Here is a 22,061-nt window from a genome sequence, read left to right as displayed (position 1 = left end):
CAAAACTGATTATATATAATAAGGTCATACGCCAATTCCTCCAAAACTATTAATAAATTCACGTTTCATCGAAAAAGAAAGTACCCTATTCACAAATGTTGTAATATATCATAAGACCTAGGACTTGAGTTCCAAAAGTTCAACTTGGCAAGTCTTTGAACCCCTTGGGAACTTCGAAAGTTCCTCCCGCCTCATCTCTTCTGCTACACCCAAATCATTGGTATAACAGATTGTCACCTTAGTCAAAACCTCGCCATGCTTCAGCAAATACTTTGCCACCTCCATCTCGTATAGCCTCCCGTGGAATCCCCGTATGCAAATAGTTTTGAGGCTGGACAAACAGGCACAGATTCTGGTGGACGCCATTCGTGTGCTACTAGATGACCCTCAGCATGTTTCCAACACCACAGTATGTTCTAGAGATTATTCAAAATTAATGAATTAGCATTAGAGCTTGCAGAATGTACTTCCTCCTCTAAGGGTAGCTTGTGGGGTTTAAATAGAAAATTTCTTTTATTTCTTATTTTTTTCAGTTTGAGGTGTATTTAAGGATAGTTTGGGAAGATAGTGGGGTTTTCTTAGGAATTATAAAAATTTAAATTTAAAGTTGGGGTGAACTTAGAACATGGGGTGAACTAAGAGAAGTGTGGGGTTTAAATAGAAAATCTCAAAAAAAATTGATGAACCAGCGGAACCACCAAACCGGAATGATGGTTAGGGTGGTTTAGCTTGGTTATTTATCTCTCTATTATTATATGAGTCCAACTGAACTGGCTTGAATCGGTTGGGCTGCAGTTTCTGTTTCAGTTCCAATTTCATGGTTACATATTAATAAATATTTGTGTCCAATTTCTGTTAAAAGTTAATAAATATTTTTTAAATCAATTAAAAAATTAGCAATACGAGACAAAATTTGAAAAACACGAACTAAATTTGCCAAAGAGGTAAAACATAGGACCAATTTCACATCGGGAGGGGATCTGTTGTCTCTCTTTTTAATGTCCCTTCATGTCCCTTGTATAATTTGTTGACATGTGGCCACTCACTTAACCCCAAAATTAACACTGTTAATTTTACTTTCAATAAAATAAAAATTTAAAGAAATTAAACCCAGTTCCCCACCCAAGTACCCAAGGCTGATCTTTGAATAGGAAAAAGAGTAGATTCGCAGGGTCCCAAATGAATTGGCTTATTTGAAAAAAGCATTGTTCTTTGGAAGATTTAATTCTTGAAAAAATGAGATCCATTATAAGGCCTATTGACTTACCGTCAGGCTCCTTAAACCTTGACCCACCTTCCTCAAAGTTCTTTCTTAAATCACGAAAAATAAAACAAAGAATAGTTAAAAAAAGAAACCAGAAAGAAATTTAAACTAATTATTTTTATTTATGATTTATATTTATTTTATAAAATAATTTTTATATATTAATTTTTATTATATATAAATATAAACTTTTTTACCAAACCTCGCTGGTTCCAGCCCCCTCACCTAACCCACACACAACCTCCACCCTGCTGCCCACTTCTCTTCCACTACCACCTCCTCCTCTTCTTCCCGATCTCCTCTCAAATTTGGGTTTCTCAATTGAGAGTACTGGTATATGGTGATTTTGTGGCTAAGGGAGGAGGTCAGGGAAGGGGAGGAAGGGGAAGTGGCATGAAGGTCACGAGGAGTGGTTGCTGCTGCTATAGTGTTGGTTTTTGCTTTCGAAATTTTATTAAGTTAACGGTGTTAATTGAGGGTTAAGTGGGTGGACATGTGTCAAATAATTAAATAGGGGACACAATGGTACATGTAATTTGGTGACAGCAGATTCGCTCCCGTTAAGGCTCAGTGGGACCTGGGCATCAGGTTCTAACTTGTAATCATCCCACTCTACCGATAAAAAGAAGGGAAAAGAAAAAAGGAAGACGACATCAAAATACGGAGGCCATAGCCAAAACCAGGCAGGCAACCACCACCTCATCGTCAAACTATTGGCTCAACTACCGTTACCTTATTGACCAAAAAGGAAGAAACAGAGTGAGTTCTTTTTCTTATCTGTTTTCCTCTTCTCTTCCAAATTGTGTCATGTCTATTTGAATATGCTGCTCTTGGTACAAATACTATTACTGGATCTGGAAATTTCATTGCCACATTATTTATTTGTCATCTTCTTTCAATTTATGCTTTTGGGTGGTTTCAAATCCAGCTCTGGTTTTGTTTTATAGCTTTGGTATTGGGTTTCTGAGTCTGAAGGTTGGTTCCTTTGTGGAATTATTTGAGGATTTATTTCGATAATATGTTTTGTTTATGGGTGCACATAACTTGGGTGGTTTTCTGGGTAGGCTTTTGACATATTAGTTTCATTTATTGGCACCTTAAAGAACTGATAAAGAGTATGGATTCTTTAAAGTTCATTTTTTTTTCATTCATTTCAGATTCAATCCTAATACAAATTTGTAAAATTTCATTTCTGTACACTATATTTGTTCCTTTTCTTTTAATGTTTTCAATCATGTCCTGCCGCTACCAGTAATTGAATCTGGTTCTGGTTGGTACTTGGTTGTCTGCTGCTGAGTATATGATGCTGGGTTTTGTTCGAGTCCTCAGCCTTCTTTTTTTTATAGTCTCATACTTGTGTAACTTTAGGATTCAGTCTTAAGGAAGTTTTGATGTGTAATTCTTTTCTTTTTCTGTAGCTGTTTACTTTTGATTGGACTCCTATCTTTTTTTTGTATCTTAATAACCTTTGTTCTCCTTTCCTTTGTAAGCACAAATGGTTCCTTCTTCACACAAACCACTTCTATGGAGTTGAATGCTTTTTGGGTCCTTATTTTTGTATTAAATATTCATGTGTTTCCTTATGTCAGCTCTTTGGCTTGTGCTTGTCTATTATAAAACCATCATCGTTTGAAATATTCAAATTGTTAAAATGTTTCAGGTATATAAATATTTAAAATATGGAAGGTATTGTAGTAAGAAGGGTTATTCCCTCAGACAATAGTTGCCTCTTCAATGCGGTTGGGTAAGCTCCAATACAACCTTCCATTCTATCCATTGTTTTTTGCAATGAACTGAACTGCGTCATTTAAGGTCAATTTTTCTATTCAACAGTCACCTTTCATTTGTAGGTATGTTATGGACCATGACAAGAAAAAAGCTCCTGAGTTGAGACAGGTATATGAACATTTAGGGATTAAAAGTACACAACAATCGATAAACCATGAGTTTTTGTGCATATATAGCTCCATGTTTGTATTAAGCATGCATAAGTGTGATACTTCCTGACCATTTTGTGGTCATCCATGATGTGAAGGTTATAGCAGCAACCGTAGCAAGTGATCCAACTAATTATTCTGAAGCATTTCTCGGTAAACCAAATGAAGAGTATTGTGCTTGGATTCTTGACTCTGAGAAGTGGGGAGGTCTGTTAAAAATAAATAAACTTTCCTTTTCCTATGTATATGAATATTGGTTACTAAACAAAATGCAAAATGAAAAGCTTTTCCTGTGAAAGTTTTGGTTATTTCTGATAGCCAACTAAGTTTCCAAACCTTAATTATACAATACTGGCTTATGTCTTCTTCTACAGTATTGAACATTATTGATATATTTGACAAAGTTTTTTTGCCTTGACGGTTCAAGAAATAGTTTGTGTAGCTACTTGTCTATAAGATTAACTTCAAATGATTTTCTTCTATTGTTGACTTCACAGCACTTGGGATACCATTAGATTTCGCTTGTTGAATGTTAATTTGAAATCTGTTGTTCAGGTGCCATAGAGCTTTCAATATTAGCAGATTATTATGGGCGTGAAATTGCAGCATATGATATTCAAACTACACGTTGTGATTTGTATGGTCAGGTTAGCATTAGTAGTGAGTTCTCATGTATATTAATCTTGTCAGCTTTCCATTTCTGAATGTTTATGCTCATTTTTGTATGGGGTACTGTTGACAGGAGAAGAAGTATTCCGAAAGGGCTCTGCTGATCTATGATGGACTTCATTACGATGCTTTAGCTGTATGTGGTTCTGATGATTTATGTTAATCTTCTGTTTCTTAGTTTTACTGGTTATCAATGTGGACGGATAATTAAGAAATGGCTTCACTATGGCCTCAAGTAGGGCCAATTTTTGGACATATGCGCTTTCCTTATTTACCAAAATGCCCTTAAATAAATCCAAATTTTCAGCATCCAACCAAGTTCCCCTATGTTTTTTGAGTTTTTAACATGTAAGCACATAGGACTCAAATAGCCTGAGAGCCACACCTCTGTATCTCCCTAATGAATCTAATGTTAATCTCTTTCACAACAACACATACTGCTCAATGGCTATTGAATCTTCCCTTTTTCCCACGCTCTCTTTACCTATGTGCTGAGAGACTTTGCCTCATAGGTCTTGGCTCTTGCTCTTTTCGAGTTGTACTTTTTCCTGATTTCTAATTGATTTGAAATAATTTTTCATTATATGTTAAAACGAAGATAGATACTGATTTTAAAGCTATTTTATTTGTAGACATTAGCTCTCCACTGTTTGTGGTTAAGATTTAATTTTTCCAGTTAATGGTCATTGGTTTCTGCATTGTATTGTATCAGATGTCACCCTTTGAGGGAGCTCCAGAGGAGTTTGATCAGACTATATTTGCAGTTAGGGACAGTACCATTGGGCCAGTTGAGGGGCTCGCTCTTAATCTTGTGAAAGAGCAACAAAGGTAGTGCTTATGGTTTCATGGTGGCTTATATCCATAGTGCACGCACAAATACTACTACACATAATATGTGAAAACATGAAATGTTCCTTAGGCTTTGAGTCTGGAATTAGCACGTTGAGATGATAAAAGATACAGAGCATGTGATTTAGGGGATTATTTCTGATACTTCCACTCTACACATGTAGTTCAGTGTGCAGAAGTTTTCTAGTTCACTTTACATCAACCAACCTAGTTTACAAACCTATACAAGTTGAAGAGACAATAGTTTTTAACTTCTAGTACAGTCTTGGAAAAAAATTTCCTGATCTCTATGTACTGAGGGAATCCTAGTTGTTGAACCTGAATAGTACTACAGTGCATGCTTATTACTCTGTGCATGTAAAGTCTGCTTTATGAACATTTCAAAATAATAATCAATAAAATTGTTCTCGACTTAAGATGATTGAGAACTATAGGGCATGTCAGATGTGTTTAGCCTGTATGTAAAGTTTTTAATCCATGCCTATCCAATAGAAAAAAGGGGATAAAAAGATTAATTTTCTGTAAACTTTTTTCTGGTGTTTTGCTGACTAAGTTATCAAAATGCTTGAGGTCATGCGTGTTTCGTCGCTGTTAGTTCCATTTTGTGCGCCTACTACTCTTATAGCTCAGGCATAGCATGATTATGCCTTAATACCATGATGCTGCTTCTCAGTAAAAGGAGATACACCGACACTGCCAACTTCACTTTGCGCTGTGGGGTGTGCCAACTTGGACTAGTTGGCCAGACGGTTATTTCTTGACTTACCTCTTTTGATTTTCTAAATGTTTGTGGTTGTGCGCATGAGATTTCTTTTATTCTTAGTATACTGAATAAATTTTGATGAATATTCAGGAGGCTGTGGAGCATGCACGAGCGACAGGGCATGTCAACTTTCAAGAATACAGATAACAGAAACATAGTCCCAATTTCATTGCAGTATAACTCCTTTGTATTCACTTATTGTTTCAATGTCTGTCAAAAAGTATAACGTTGGACGTCGCGATTTATGTAGTCTGGGAAATGTTGTACTGTACCAACAAAAAGAACAAACATAGAAAATTACTGTTGTAGCAGGTTTTACCATCATTTTATGGGTCGTATGTTCTGGTGAATCGATTGAATACCCTTTACCTTGTTTGTTGTTGCCCTCAAAACTTATTTGATTCTTATTCGTTCTCCCAAGAAATCCATTAGCTCGAACAAATTTATACCTCAACTTTGAGATAGTTCCTGTCAGCTGGTTGTTTGAAATCTACAAATTGGGAAACATTTTAAGACCAGCAATGGCTGAAGAGCTGAACTCACCAACCAGGCCAGCATCATTTACAGTGATTGATGTCAAACGGCCATTACTACAAGCTATCGTAAACCAAATCAGGGGGAATCCATCAGAGTCGAAGGACTTTGAATCCCCTGAATCCATCAGAGTCGAAGGACTTTGAATCCATCGGAGACGAACTTTCCTAGAAGGGTATGCATTACGCCTTGTCTGTATAACGTATATGGCCAAAATTTACCTGGAAAGGAATAATTTCCACCTTAGAGCCAGAAACAAATTCCAATTAGAGAAGAAACAGAAATAGAAACTTCAATAATATCATTCAACTTGGAAAAAAATTGTTAATTCAAATCACATCCTCAACAAGGGTGGCCAACTCATCGTGTTTGGTTGAATCAACTGACTGAGAATCAGAAACACCAAGCCCTTGACTTTGAAGAACGCTAGAAGGAGAAGAGGTCTTGACCTATATCAGTTTGGGTAACACTGCCAAACACTTGACTTTGGGCAGAGGAGAAGGACAAACAGACTTGGGGTTTTTCTCCAGGCCTTCTTTCCACTTGCTCTCAAAAACACCACTGAGACGCTTGGCTGCTGCACGCTCAATCCTCCCAGGCGGATAATATCTTAAAGCATTTGACAAGGTAAGCCTCACATCAGCAGCAAACCCATCAGGGCTGGAGTAGACACCCCTCTCCAATTTGGATTTCACAGTACCGAAATCCATCCGTCTCCAGATGTCATGGAAATAAACCGGATCGACCACAGGCTTCTCAAAGTACCTACTCACATGGCGGAGGTTCATCATACACCCCAAAATTTCAGAACAATCAAACTCAAAACCTAGTTTTTGCCTCTTGATCTTCTGGGTCTGACAGAGACCATCAAAACCTAACTCCTCCGATTTTCTATGCTTTCTAGGAGACGAAGCCCAAGGGATGGTCTTTACCTGTTTGGGCGACAAACCCTTGCGCAGAGGAAGAGAAGTAGTCGGCTTTTTCTCCTCGGCTAAATTCTGTTGGGTCTCAAAAATCCTAGAAACCCTCTTGATCTTCTGGGTCTGAAACTGAAACTCAAACGGAGCCACGCCATCCCCCAATTGTTTACGCTTTCGATTTCGAGTAGACAACGCCATTCTCGATTCTCGACTCCAAAACCCAAAATTCGCATAATTGTTGGACAGTGAGTGAGTGAAAGAACTCGCTCGCTACTTTTAAAACCCAGAAATTACAAATTGTTGCAGAGAAGAAGAGAGAGAACTCGCTCCTTCTTGAACCCAGAAAACCACTCGATCGTTGCAGACAAACAGAGCGACAACTCGTTGATTCGTAAACCACTCGACCCAAAACTCTCCTCGCTCGTTGCAGAGAACAGAGAGAATGGGGGAGAGAGAGAGTTTTGGAAACTAAGGAGTGCAGTGCAGTGTTCAGGATTTAGGGTTTGCAGAGAAACAGAGCGAGAGAAAGAGAGAGACGATAAAAGGAGGGGAATGGAAGCGTTCTAGCGCCAACGGTCTTCTTTTTTATGTTCAAAATGAAGGTCGGTGTTGTGACTTGGTTCAAAATACGCGTGATAAAGTATAAAAGCCACGTGTACAATAAGGAACACAATGTCCGAACTTTCAATTTGTTTTTCCTTCTCAACTTTGAGCTTGTGTCAATATCCCTCAAACATTCAGCGTTGTTACAAATTTCCGCTAGTTTCCATCATGCACAACGCACATGACTAATTTTTGGGGCCGTATACTTCAATTGATGTCTTAACCAAGCATTGACCCCAATTGATGTCTTAACAAAGCATTGACCCCAATATTCTCAACCTCAGACCCTCATTATTCTCAACCTCAAACCCTCATTCTCGATTCAACACGCAAGTCATGAAATTGGGTGAGAGACTCGGATCATACATGGTGAAGGTGAGTTAAAACAAGTTTGAACTAAAGGGGACAAAAAGAACCCTCAATTTGATGGATTAATGGACATAACTAACAGGAGGGGTATCGACACAAATTGAAAGTTCTAGGAGTTTTAGAACCAAATTGAAAGTTCAAAGAGCAAAGTGGAATACAACCTATAACTCAGGGGCATTGCTCAACCTTTTCATCCAACTTAGCTATACCCTAATGGCGAGCAGACAAAAGTATTTGTTTAGTACGTTAGTAGCGCTTTTAACCAGTATGGTTTGTCAGTCTTAGTTCCTATATTTCCCAAATCACATGGACCAGAGATTTTCCATTTCCTACAAGAAACTAAATCGAACATTTCTCATAACAAAATACATATTACAGATAGGGAAATGTTTTCGTTTGTCTCCCATTTTCCTCAAATGGTGTCCTCTAGACTAAAAATGATACAAATAATGACTTGATTTCTGGATCACTTGCAAAGACCCCCAAAACAAGCAGAACCAACAGCCCCTCATATGACACAAGATAACCTAGCCTGGTTGTTCATCCAGATTATCATGGAACTGTAAGCATAGCATAATTATGGGTGTAAATTGGGAAACAAGATGTGAGAGTCCATTATCATCTGCATTATTCAGACTCTTCATCCCCACCGCATGCAAGCAGTTTCAAGTAGCAGAAAGTTGGTACCTTGCACGGTGAGAAATGGAACTACTTATTTTTGTCCGGGTTTGTGAGTATTTTGGATGAGCAAGCTCTGCCTCACTACTTCTAGATCTTCTGCTTAAGCACATGACGCAATTGAACTTTTTGACTGTCCAACCTTGCCTCCAAAAGCTTTGCCTTCAAACTATGCTTCTGCGCCCCAAGAGGAATGCACCCTTTCATTCCTCGAACGTGATTCCCTGACTCGGGAGAACTCCACTGCCCCACTAAATCAGAGGGGCTAAGCCCACCTTTACCTGAACCCCGATCCGGAGATACGATACCCCCAGTAGATATCCTTCCATTCGAAAGCCTGCCATTTATTCCCTCTAAAGAGATTATCTTGTAGTTGTCCCCGTTATTTTGGCCGGATCGCCAAAGCCTTGCTATTGATGATACCTTCTTAATCTGCTTTGTTGGTACCGAGCAAACCTCACTGATTTCAGTGATTGGTGTTTCCTCACCTTCATTGTCTTCCCATTCTGTTCCACTCTCTGAGACATTACTCTCTCGGCGATTCTTATTGACAGATGGGGCACTCCCGTCTGGTGAGTAGCTTGAGCCCTGATCCTCAAGATGGCTCACAGTTTCCCATCCACTCTCATCTTCTTCAATATCACCATTATGACCAACATATGCAATTGGATGTCTTTGGATCCGGTCCTTGTTGATTCCATTAACTTCGGGACTCACAGTACGAATTTTGGAAGCATGGCTAGCAGGACTGTAGGCAACACATTGCTCAATCTCCCTCTCATTAGGCTCACCAAAATTAACCTCTTCAAACACAGAAAAGATATCATCAGGATTGGGGGGTTCATAAGAAACGTCCTTGACGTCTTGAATATTCACGGTAGCAGCAGCCTGTCGAAGAAACTCTGCTTCTCTCATTTCCTTCACATCTGGGGCTTGCACTTCTTGTCCTCAGAAAATTCTCTAGATCTACCACAAGCTTGTTCATCAGAGAATACTTCTCCTCAACTGCCACCTTAGCATCAACCAGCTTCATTTGAACACGTTCTTCACGCCAGACCTCAGCCATCTGTAACATCTTCCTTTCCTCTTCCACTTCCTCTCTGAGTTTCATGGATTCTCTCTTCAATGCTTCAACTTCAGCCTTGTCTTCTCCAATTTCCTTAGCAAGCTCATCACATACTTCCTCAATTAATTCTCTCGCCTTTCTTTCTTTTTCGTAGTCCTGTATGTATCGCTTTGCTGATAACTTAGCATCAGCAAGCTCATTAACCAATTTGGAATTGAGAATTTCAGTTCTCTGACGATTTTTCCTTTCCCGATTCAGTTCAGCCTTGATGTCATCAATAAATGCACGGACTTTCTCATGCTCTCTGCTCCTCCATGAAACCCTTTCCTCACTGACGTTCCTTAAGAAGTGTTCGAGTTTCTTTTTTGAGGAACGCCGATCCATCTCAAGCTCCTGAATTCGAGCTCGAGCCTGCTCTAACTCAGCTTCAAGTACAGATACCACTGATGCAGCACTTGCTTGTTGATCAAGAAGCTTCATTTGGCTGTAAATTTGTCGTACCTCATCTGATGTTTTCAAGCAGACAGGATCCCATTTTGTTTGCCCCTCCATGGCAGAATTGGATAACTGAAATTAACGTTTGAGCTAAAAATTAGAAGCAAAAAAAAAAAAAAACAGACCTTAAATTGCTCGAGGGGGAAAACAGATCTCAAATAAGAGATGTTGAGAAACCAATGGAAAAGAGGAAAAAAGTTAAACAGATTAAACTGCTTGTTCTAGAATTTTAAATAAATATATATGAGTTACTCTCTAATAAGATAGTTAAAAAGGACATGCTTCCCAGCCGGCTGAGGTGCACCTGAATGCATTTCAGTCGTCCATATTTGATCTAATGGTTGAGAAAAAAGACATTAATAGAAAATAAATCACATATAACATTAAATTTTCATATTTCTCCCTTTTCTCTACAGTTGGAAAGTCCACCAAGCCTTTGTTATACTTCTCCCTCTCACAAAATTCCATATTTTCCCCCTGTTTTCCATCAGACAATGTTGCTAATTAAAGACCTTACGTCTTTTGATTCAATTAAAAGAATATGGTATACATCTATTTACACCAAATTTCTTATACAAGTAAATCTTTTCTTCTTTATTTTCCATCCAAATATGAGCATTAATGTGTATTTGCTTCTATGTTTAAATACATATTCCCACATGGGAAATCCTAAGAGTAACACTGCTTCTATATTTTCCATAACATTCTATTCATGTGGAAAACAAGAAAGATGATTGGATTACCATCTTTAACTTTATTTTATTCCCGAAGGAGATGGTTCTTAATAAGTATATAGCATCAATCCCAGGAAAGTAAGTCATCTACAGCAGGTTCCGCCAGGAAGCTTGACTTAAATGGAGCTAAGCATGTGTGACACGTGTACAAGACAATAAAGGGATCATATTGTACTGAAGTTCACAACGTATGATGCTCCTTCAGAATTTACAGATCATTGACAATTCATTGTAAGTGATCAAGGAAGAATCATACCTTGGACAAGAATCCATTCCTTGAGGTAGAACTAGGGCTTTGTAAAAAATCATTTGCTTCAGAAGCATATGCTTTGCTGTTGCGATTACGGAGAAACGGTACGCTGATATGGCCGACGTCAGGCTGCATAGAAGACAACAACATTGAAACTCAAAATCCACAGTATACAACAGCATAAATACCGGCAAGTTGAGATTAAGGCATATTATGACATAGATGTGCTAAAACAGCACGCAAGGACTATCTCAGAACATATCAAAGAAAAGTGTAACGACCCGGAATTTTCATAATGCATCAAAGAAATGCATAAATGTCCTACCACTGTATCACCATATCTCACAGTTCCATGTTAATACATTCAGATTAACTTGAAGCAACGTCGCAAATCTTATTTAAGAAAGCAGGTCTGAAAATATCTCAAAACCAATTAATTACCAAGTAAGAGATACTCAGCAGGACATTGATGGAAACTTACGAGCATTACCACCTCAACACAGATTTCATCCTAAACACTTAAGAACACAATCATCATCATGTTAAAAATATCAAAGAGAACCATTTCATTCTAAAGCTTTAAAGAACACAATCTCTGTAAGATCAATCAACCCAGAGAAGGCTTTTTCTTTCTTTGTAAGATCAATCAAATCTTGAGTAACAATGCTTGGTTTCTTAAACCCCAAATTAAAAATAAAAACCAAGATATATATATATATCATGAAGAAAAAGGAAAAAAACAACAGTACCACAAATATCAGCACCAATAGTCTTTATCCAACTTAAAATTGCAAATTAAACAACACCAAATGCATTAACCATATTTTTTTTTCCAAAAGTAAAATACATAAATAAATAAACTTTTTGACACAAAAAAAAAGGTCAAACTCCAATGAAATGAGATTTCATCAAGGTTTCAAAGAAGACCCATTTTACCAAAAACTTTCAGATCTTTGATGACTGGAAAGAAGATAACTTCCGAGACCAAACTCACCTGAAACCCTAGCTGACCACTCCGCCCTGGTACACCTGAAACATTTTCCGGCAACTGCAGCCGCCATAGCCCGGCGGCGAGCTTCCTGGCCGACATGGCGACCTCTCTTCCCTTCCTGCCCTTCCTCCTTCCCCCGTCTTCTCTCTCCTCCTCAGGGGCATTTTGGTCTTTTCTTCTATCCCCGCGGTGGTCTTCTTGGACTTCGTCGATCTTCCACTTGAGCAGAGGCGTCTCGGGTCGGCTCCGCTTTCCGGTCGGGAGTCCGGCCCGCTTCAACCGGGCCGAACCCGGAGCTCGGGTCTTTCTGCGAGCGCTGCTGGGCCTGGGTGGGTGAAGATCCGAGTCTGGTGGTGGGAATGTCGGCGAGGGGTGGCGGGGCTTGCTGGGTATTTTCATCTTCTTGAGTGAGATTCAGCCATTTAGAGAGAGAAAGCAAGAGAGAGAGGGAGAGAGGCTGTGAGTGTTTGTGTAAAAGTGTATGTGGTGTGTGTGTAGTGTGTGAAATGGGAAGGAGGAAGTACAGAGTTGATGAGCGTTACAGAGAGAGAGAGAGAGAGAGAGAGAGTTTGATGGATTTTGTTTGCTGGAGAAAATGACGCACAGAGACACTGAGACAAAGACACACGCAGAGAGACAGGTATAGAAATACGGTGTAAGAGTAGACATACGAACGTGAAAATCTATGTATTGTATTTTCTTTCTTTTTTCATACGGTCAACCACTTGGAGTTCGAGGTTGGTGACATAGACAGCTACTACACGACATCGTTTTGGAAGAACACGTTGTAATTTGAAGAGTATTAAATTATTAGCGTAGAACTTTTTAATAACCAAAACGAGAATCCATAAATAAATTTATTTTGGAAGTTAAAATATTTACCCTTTTTTTTAAAACCATACTAGGTTAAATGTTCATTCCCTTCTATTGCGACGAGCAAAAATAACTAAAATAACATAAAGCGAGAAATAAAATCACATTTAATTTGATAAATTAAATTGCTATCACAAATGTTCTATCAAATAGGACATTTCTCCAGAGATAGGGAAAGCAGATGCTGAATTGATTTCATATACCATTTTTTGTAAGTAAAGCATTATGTTTCCATTATAAATGGCCTCCCATAAGATATTGCACTAGTTTAATTTTGTCAAGATAATTAAGTTTTGTGGATCTTTTTGGTTCATTAAATGCTAATAAAATTGGACTCATTATGTGGGAAGCTTCCTCATTGAAAACTCACCATGAATGATTGGATGAAGTTCCTCTTTGCCTTGAATAAATATCGAGAGGAAAATAATATATTAAACGCACACACATTACACATATACTATGACTCGAACCCATAACCTTACCTGAGAGAGCAATTATTCCAAACGACCACATTAGTGAGGGATCCTTCGCTTGATTTAGTATTTCCAAGCCACTATTACTGCATTTTTCTTTTTCTTTTTCGTTACAAACATATACTTTTCTTTTTAGTCAAACAAATAGATATACCTAAACATTTGTATCTGCATTCCTCATTACAAGGTAACAGTGAAACAGGTGGAAATACTATTTCCTTCTTTAGTTGTATATTTTAAGTAGAAAGTGAAAATAATTGCAACCAGAAATCAAACAGTTATTGTATTTCTTTATACATACATCGTGAGATTACTTAATGTGCATGCAAAATCGGGTCATATCATTACAATTAACAAGAACACGTGGGGGGTGGCTTATGAAGTAATAGAAGTAGAAGGGGATCAATCAATCAACACCAAAAAATAAAAAATAAAAGTCTGAGAGATTTACCCTACGTGAATAAAGTCTTTTTCAGAAAATTCCAAAATTTCAAAACATAAAGAGATAAAACGATAACAATAACAAAAGTTGTACAGAAATAATAGCACCGTTTAAGTTCTAAATTTACACACGCTATTCGGATGCTGTGACTCAAATTCATAATCTTTCATCGAAGAACCTTTACTATTGAGTATCATATCCGTTTGCGTTTGATTCTCTAAATTTCAGTGCAGGTCCTGCGGACAATTATTATTTTGTATTTTGTATAGAATTTCTCTTCCCATTGAAGATAAAAAAAAAATAGGAGAAATTATTTCCAAATGCTAATAATACACGCGCTCGAAGTGAGCGTGGTGTTGCCGTTCATTTTTGTGTCTGCTACTGCTCTTTAGTAAAGAAGGGAAAAAATGGTTTAGATTTTGTAGGTTCATGAGACAGCCATAGATCTACAATCTACTCGTGTTGTTTTCTGTATTTTTATTGTCTGTTTTTTTTTAATTCGAGTTCCACAGCCAAAAAAAAGGCATCCGAGGGCGTCACCACGTGGATGCTACACCGGCATACACGTGGCAGCCATGGCCAAGTCTACATGCATTTGAATCCTATGCAAATTTTTGCTAGGCGACGAATGCACCCACGTGGGCAGGGAAGGAGGGAAGGTTTTAACTCGGTTCGTGAGCCAACCCACATAAACTAAAGCTTTAGCATGGTCATGGACTCATGGTGCGGCTGCCATGGTTTTAGATCTAAATCAATTATTTTGACTCTCTATTTGGACAATATTTTTTGGGTCAACTATGCTTAGGCAGTTGTCAATTGGGAAGCCAACCAACAATCTCTACTGTAATGTTAATGTTGAGGGATGTTAGGGTAGGGACAGTCACTCTATTAATAGCGTATAATATATATATTAATGGCTAAAAGTCACTTATACAGTCTCATAATGTATGAATAATTAAAGTCATCAACGTGCATGCGTGAGTAATTATTTTGAGTAATAGTATAATTCTTAAATATTTGACATGTTACGTTGTTAAACTGTTAATCAAATCTCACATACTAACAACTAGTTGCAAAAGTCACATGTAGGTTTGAGATGACATTGATGCCTCCGACCTAAGGTATTTTGAGCATTATGGAGAAAAAAAAAATTATAGCGATGGCATTAGCGTTATTTTACTATTTCCAATCAACCACAAAAAACCATGTAAATAAGTTATCATACATAACATGCCATAATTGACCCGTTTCACACAAGTATTTCTCCAACCAACCATATATACGAACCCAAGTGCGATATGCTAAATGTGGGACAAGGTAAACGGGGCCCCAGCTACAGTCAGTCCTGAATTGATCCAAGTGATGTGGGGGCACCAATGAAGTGCTGTGCAAGAACCAAGTCGTATCCAATCGCATAACGATTTGAGAGAGTTGGGCAGTTGTGCATTATTGTTTGCAGGCTGAATTTGTTTTCGGGACAGTACATTATATACATATATTATTAATGGACCCTCCCTATCGATATCAACAAATAGTTCGGTTTCGATATGGATCTGGTTTTGATTTTGAAGCATTATTGTTCCTTAGCCTAAACATTGAAATTGAAAGTTTTGTGCGAGCTTTTCTTCCTTTCTGTCTCCATCTTTGCCCTAGAGAGAGACAGCTATAACTACAGAAGGCTATTGTTTTCTTTCCAAATAATTTAACCTCATATATTATATGCGATCAAATTTTCATCAAAGCATATATACTTATATTCGATTAAAACGACATTATTTAACAGTCTGACAATATAATATGTTAAACTCTTTAACTATAGATATTACTGGTATCAGAAATTTTGTTTTTTGGTCACTACTGCAAAGCATGACATTGACTATACAATGGAACATCTAAAAAGTAGAAGCATGACTATGATGGTAGGGGACTGATAAAAGTAAATTGTATTGGGTTGAATTTGATGGGTATGGCGACAATTATCAAGAAGGAAACGTCATACATCTAAAACACGGTTTTAAAAAAAAAAAGACGCTAGCTTAATGTTTTCTAGCTCTACCCAAATTTCTAACAATATAAATATTTAGTTTTCAAGCTTAAACAATATATGGTTGTCAACGGGTTTAGTTCAATAATAAAAAAAACCTAATAATTTCAAAATAATAAAGACAATATTAATGATTCTCCATCATTTTTTCAATTTTTTAAGATTATACGTTGTTCAAGTATATTTCACAAGGTCCAACAAAAAAAAAAGTATATTTCACAAGAGTGTTCTAAGTTCTAACCTTTATCTTTTTTGGGGGTAAAAAGTGGCTAACCATTTCAAATCTTTACCGGAATGGACAAGCCTTTAGGTATTGTGTGTGTGGCTTGCATGTCTTGGAGAGGTGAGGATGGCCACGTTTGGTGGGGACTGGTTGTCCATTATCATGTTTGAGAACTATAGGTTTTTACCATCATGAACGCTTTGACACGTCTATTATTTATGAATATATATAGTACTTAGGGACATGATAAAGAGGCCATTGGTAGTTTATTCGTAGCCATCTAAGCCATTCCCACGAAACTTGGTTTATTTTTTATTTTTTTAATGTTTATTTTTTTAATGTTCTTCTGTCAGAGACATTGAACCTTTGTTTTGGACACATCAATGAGTTAAATTAAGGCATTTGATGCCAGACATTACAAGAGGTTCCTTAGGGTTTTCTTAATGGGTTTTTGCCCTTAAATTGTAAGTTCTTTAAAGTTTAGTTTCTTACAAGTCATCAACCATGATTTTTGGAAGGAAGAAGGTGAGGCTGGTGTTTGCCGCGGTTAATGAGAATCCGACCGGCCGGTGGAGTTATTAGGGTGACAAAGGATACTTAACAAAGTGATCGAGTACAAGAGAGACCGGTAATAAAATAACTCATTTTTCATTCACTTTCACCACTCGAGCTAATCCAAACAGATTCTAAACATTTTCTTTTGTTGCAGCATGAAGCTAGTGAGCATTACGCAAAATTTCCATTGACCAAATGTTAGGCGAAATATTAGTACCAATTTCTGCCCTTCGGCCACTGGCGTCAAACCAACCTTTGAAGAAATTTTGGAAACTTGATTGCAGCTTGGGTGAGAAGCCCGCCATTCGAGCAACCTATTAGGGAAAATAAGACCAATGCCCACTTGAACAGTAGGCCTTAGATGGTTATATAATTCAAGGGCATTGGTGTGATTCTTCAAACAAACTAATTATGCATGCAGGAAACCTCTTGATTGCTCGCGTAGATTTTTAATTTTTTAATTTTATTATTATTATTTTTTTTAATAATTTAATACTTCGATTTGGGCCTAGACATATTCCCAAGGGTGATCACATGCACAGATAAAACAAAATCTTTTTGTAAGCAATTATCATATCACATGATTTTCTTTTTTTCTTGTTGAGAAAATCACTTTAATTTCAGATATGTTTCTTTTTCTTTCCAAATATGTGATTTCAATTAATGAAAACTACCCTTCTTTTTAAGGTGACTGTCATGAGTCATGACACAATGGCTGGTTGCAAATATCTGGAATTATCATCACTAAAGAGGATATTAAAATAAATTCAATGATGTTTACCTGATATACAAAGTGGGCTGTCCTCAAATCAATCAATGTGATCCTTTATCTTTTGGTCTACACATCAATTTGATCCTTTTTCTTCATTAAGTTTGATCACGTGACCAGCTTTAAAATGATATTTTCATTAAGATGTAGCTCAATTTAGTTATAAAACTCATGCTTTTGCTCAACCATGTCATCTTCTCTCTATTAAGAGTTTTAATTATATTGGGTTTCATGAAGGAGAGCATCTAGTCTTTATCATAAAATACATGAGTTTTTTTCCCCCATAGGTAGACATGTTGCACTTTGATGAAAATACCTTTTTAAAGTTGGTCCCGTGCCATTACATGACCAAATTTATCGAATATTTTGATGGAATGCGATCAGAGCGACCAAACTGATAAAAGGGACACCATATGCATGTGCTCAAGGAACATATATAGTGTAGATATAAGTGGGATAAAGATGTTAATATCATAAAATTTGAAATGTAGTACTGCTCAATGATCACGGCACCTTTGGCATCATGACTTGTATGGGCCACCATTGAACTCAGTTGCAAGCTCAATGCCTCCTCCAACTTCCAAGGCTCTCCAAAAGGACGAAGAAGTATCACTTACCTATGAGCTGCAAAATCCACCCTCTTTATCACTTGGATTGGTTACTCCATAAGGCCCCAGAACTACTGGATATTGAATTTCTCACATGATTTGGAAGTTTAGTGTCAAGCCCAAGGCATATCTTCTGAAACTTAGCCCACATGAGAGTGACTAAAATGCCATGCCGGCAATTTTGGTTTTCTTTATCTTTGGAACTTTCTGTAAGCTTTGGATAAATATTTAGAGGATCTGAAAGTATGAAGTACGTACGTACCTTTCTCTGAAATCGTCAAATTATTAGATTAAACACTAAATACGAAACCGACCAAACGTCAAAATTGTATCATTGTCAAACTTAATCATCACTTGGTTAAGCAGAAACTCAAGATAAGGGTTCAAGTCCTTGTTCCTTCCACGCAGTTAATCAACTCAATCTTATCTTCATATATATATATGAAGATAAGATTGAGTTGATTAACTCACCTAAAATTGAATAAGAACAAGTTTCTATCAGATAATAACTTTTATGTATTTTTTTTCGTTTAAAAAACTATTAATGATCTAATTATTGCTGAAAAGTGAAAATTTATAATAATTTTTCAATCAGGATATAAATTATTGTATGGTACTAATATACGGTTTCGTGGTGTAATTTGTTCACTTGTTATAATCCGACGTGATCATTATATAGTACCACACACTTTAATTCTCAATATAAGAAATCAACACTACAAAAAAAGTGGCAACAATCACCATTATTTGGTGACATTTCGAACTAAAGGCTTTAGTCACTCCAATAAATATCACCAAATAATAATGGCCATTGCCACGTTTTTTTGTGTGGTGCAATGAAACAATATGGTGGTCAAAAGAAGAGATCATAATCTCATGTGAACATTTTGGCAGAAATCAAAAGCTTGTGGCAAGGTATGATGAGCCAGTTTTTCAGTGGAAGCTAGCTAAAGTTGGGTAGTGTGGTCCATATATACATGTGAGGTACCATGACTCAAGAAACATGTTGGGAACTCTGTCGCACACTGTAGTTGAGCTTTCCACCATTGGTAGTAGGAGGCCAACTCTTGGTGAAGCCATTAGTGGACAACAAGTTGTAGCCAAAACAAATAACATGTCACGTTGGTGACCCAAGTTTTTTGTTTTTGTTTGTTTTTTTTATACTATAGGTAATATAATTTGGTTGAAACTTTCTTGTGAATTGCAGTGCTTCTTTTACAAAGAGTGTTCTTTAGAGAGTGTTCAATACTAGCCTCGACTCAATTAAAGTTATTCTATAATCCAATTCTTACTAAGAATGCTTCTATAGCAAATACTTCGGCTCATAGAAAAACTTTTATTAGAAGCACAATATTTTATAATCTAGATACACTTTAAAGATTTTATACGAAATGTTGTCACGAGCACTTTTAATTATTTAAAAGCAACCGAAATATGCAAAGTCATGTGCTGCAAACGTTCCAAAGTTCAAATATCTAATTATATATTGGTCGGCCTAACTAACAAATCCATATGTTATATTCATTAACTTTCAAGTCTAAGTACCAACTAGCTTAAGTATAACATTATTTATGGTAGAGGATCCTCGATGTTCTTTATTTACTTTGCTTTTAAATGAAGTCATTTATAACCAATTGACCTATACCCCACTTACATATATGATTAATAAACCACATCAAAAATGCAAGAAGAATGAAAAACCTATACTTGGTTAATATTACCTAGAGTTTGCCAACCAAGTTTAGCCTAGTAAAAAATGATCTTGATTTTTAATCCAGTGATTTCAGGTTCGAAAACTCACGACACCAATATATTTATATATTACCTAAAGTTTCCTCGCATGTCCTATTTGGTTATAATTGTTCAGTAATGAAAATATTACCTAGAGTTTCCTTGCATGTAGCACCTTGAATGTTAAAGTGTATATGTCAATCAAGAATTTTGCACATTACTTTTCTCTCAATATTGTTGGTCATGTTTGTTGAGAGTTTTACGTTGGGATATGACTTTGTTAACGTGATTTGTAATCATTGATTGTCTTTCCTTACACACTAAGGATTCTCATTATAATTGTATTTGATTTACTTTTATTCCTGATTTCCTACTGTAAATAAAAATATGAATTTATTATTGGGATTTTCACTAATATACCCAAAATAGGGGCTGAATTATTTTTTTTTTTAAAAAAAAACCCCACATGGAATGCACTTTAGAAACACACCCAAAACTCATTTACTATATAAGAAATTGGTATTGAAGTTCCTATAAATTATGTGACTGCCATTGATCAACTTAAAAGAAGCTCAACACAAAAAATTTAAAAAGCACACAAAACAAGCCCAGCCCAATTTTATAAATAAAAAAAACCCCCAAACAATTCATTAATGCATTATGTTGATTAATGACTGATTAATGTTAATGTTCCACACTTTTACTGTCATATTGATTAATGGTTGTCATGTTCCAGTCAAGGTAATAACACTACTAATTTGCTGTCATGTTGATTAATGACTGTAATGTTCCAGTCTAGGGTAATAACACTGCTAGTTTCCTATGACATTCTATTTCTAATGTAGGTCTACCTTTGTAATGTTCCAGTCTAAAGTAATAACACTACTAATTTTCTATGTCATCCTATTTCTAATGCATGTCTACCTATGTAATATTCCAGTTTAAGGTAATAACACTGCTAGTTTCTTATAACATCTTATTTCTAATGCATGTCTACCCCTGTAATGTTCCAGTCTAGAGTAATAATACTGCTAGTTTCCTATAACATCATATTTCTAATGCATGTCTACCCCTGTAATGTTTCAGTTTAGGGTAATAACATTGCTTGTTTACTATCATGTTGATTAATGGATGTAGTGTTCCAGTCTAGGGTAATAACACTGCTAGTTTATTGTCATATTGATTAATGGCTATAATGTTCCAGTCTAGGATAATAACACTACTAGTTTCATATTGCATCCTATTTCTAATGCATGTTTACCTCTTGTAATATTCCAGTCTATGGTAATAACACTACTAGTTTCCTATGACATCCTATTTATAATGCACGTCTACCCCTGTAATGTTCCAGTCTAGGGTAATAATACTGCTAGTTTACTATGACATCCTATTTCTAGTGCATATCTACCCATCTAATGTTCTAGTCTAGGGTAATAACACTGCTAGTTTGATGTCATGTTGATTAATGCTTGTCATGTTGCTATTTCTAATACATGCCCACCAAAGAAAAGATGAAGAAAGAACAAACCAGACCAACTCAAACAAACCGACAAGATTATTAATACTATTATGTCATAGAAGTATATTGTTAATACTCTGTCATATAAGTACATTTTTTTTTTAAACAAAAATGAGATCCATAACTGAAATAGTAACAAAAGATAAATTGATCATCAAAGCTTAAAATACATTATGAAAATCAACTAAAATCTGAAAAGAAACACATAATTAATTGAAGCAAAAGATCAAAAATCTCAAGTTCAAACCAAACGACGACAACAACAATAACGATGATGACGACAATGACTACAACGATGTGGCGAAAGAGGAGTAGAGCTAAGAGCATATGTTCGAGGTTCCAAACAATCTGGAAAAAAAATATGGATAGAAGCACAATATTTGAACAAGAAATCAAAGGTGAAATATTGAAAATTGTAGATCATAGATGAAGAATGTAGTTGAACCTAAGACTGAGCTTCAATGGAAGCTCCTCTTACTCAAACACCGAGAAAGCACTAGCAAGAAAGGAGAAAATGAATCTGATTTGGTTTTTTGGCAGATTTGGTTTTTGACAGATTTGGTTTTTTAGCAGATCTGCTTTGGTTTTTTGGCATATATGATTTTTCTCTCTCAAATCCATAGTACAAGGCAATATAGGTATTTTACACACACAAATAAACTAAAAAATAGCTATTAAATTGAAAAAAATTGACAACTGTTG

The 22,061-nt window shown here is 36.5% G+C and overlaps 2 protein-coding genes and 1 pseudogene across 6 annotated transcripts; 1 reads left to right on the top strand and 2 right to left on the bottom strand.

The window, feature by feature from the left end:
- The first annotated feature begins 1,865 nt into the window (after nucleotides 1-1,865).
- On the top strand, nucleotides 1,866-5,832 carry LOC103326462 (OTU-like cysteine protease family protein). Of its 5 annotated transcripts, none has more exons than XM_089048192.1 (9): nucleotides 1,866-2,023; nucleotides 2,925-3,008; nucleotides 3,115-3,160; nucleotides 3,300-3,408; nucleotides 3,757-3,848; nucleotides 3,944-4,006; nucleotides 4,583-4,698; nucleotides 5,393-5,468; nucleotides 5,573-5,832. In XM_089048192.1, the coding sequence occupies exons 2-9, from the start codon at nucleotides 2,944-2,946 to the stop codon at nucleotides 5,627-5,629; spliced, it is 624 nt and encodes a 207-aa protein (XP_088904318.1). In that variant the 5' UTR covers nucleotides 1,866-2,023; nucleotides 2,925-2,943; the 3' UTR covers nucleotides 5,630-5,832. The 5 variants fall into 5 exon arrangements, with proteins under 5 accessions (XP_088904318.1, XP_088904320.1, XP_088904321.1 ...); XM_089048193.1 differs by lacking the exon at nucleotides 1,866-2,023 and adding an exon at nucleotides 2,075-2,097; XM_008228690.3 differs by lacking the exon at nucleotides 1,866-2,023 and adding an exon at nucleotides 2,122-2,239.
- A 468-nt stretch (nucleotides 5,833-6,300) lies between these two features.
- LOC103326509 (uncharacterized) lies at nucleotides 6,301-8,071 on the bottom strand (annotated as a pseudogene).
- A 155-nt stretch (nucleotides 8,072-8,226) lies between these two features.
- LOC103326463 (uncharacterized) lies at nucleotides 8,227-12,735 on the bottom strand. The gene is given in 4 exon segments (XM_008228691.2): nucleotides 8,227-9,519; nucleotides 9,521-10,219; nucleotides 11,138-11,260; nucleotides 12,126-12,735. Coding segments are annotated over 4 exon segments (2,061 nt in total). The 5' UTR covers nucleotides 12,522-12,735; the 3' UTR covers nucleotides 8,227-8,676.
- Between the last annotated feature and the right edge of the window lie 9,326 nt (nucleotides 12,736-22,061).

This window comes from Prunus mume, linkage group LG3, assembly GCF_029339155.1.
Source record: "Prunus mume cultivar Tortuosa linkage group LG3, ASM2933915v1, whole genome shotgun sequence".
NCBI classification, from domain to species: Eukaryota; Viridiplantae; Streptophyta; class Magnoliopsida; order Rosales; family Rosaceae; genus Prunus; species Prunus mume.
This window is presented reverse-complemented; position numbering and strand designations above follow the sequence as displayed.

Excerpts from the sequence above, each read along its gene's own strand:
- LOC103326462 (XM_089048192.1), top strand. The coding sequence starts at position 2,944 with ATGGAAGGTATTGTAGTAAGAAGGGTTATTCCCTCAGACAATAGTTGC. Across the intron at positions 4,007-4,582 it reads TTCATTACGATGCTTTAGCT|ATGTCACCCTTTGAGGGAGC; the intron begins GTATGTGGTTCT and ends GTATTGTATCAG. Across the intron at positions 5,469-5,572 it reads TTGGACTAGTTGGCCAGACG|GAGGCTGTGGAGCATGCACG; the intron begins GTTATTTCTTGA and ends ATGAATATTCAG.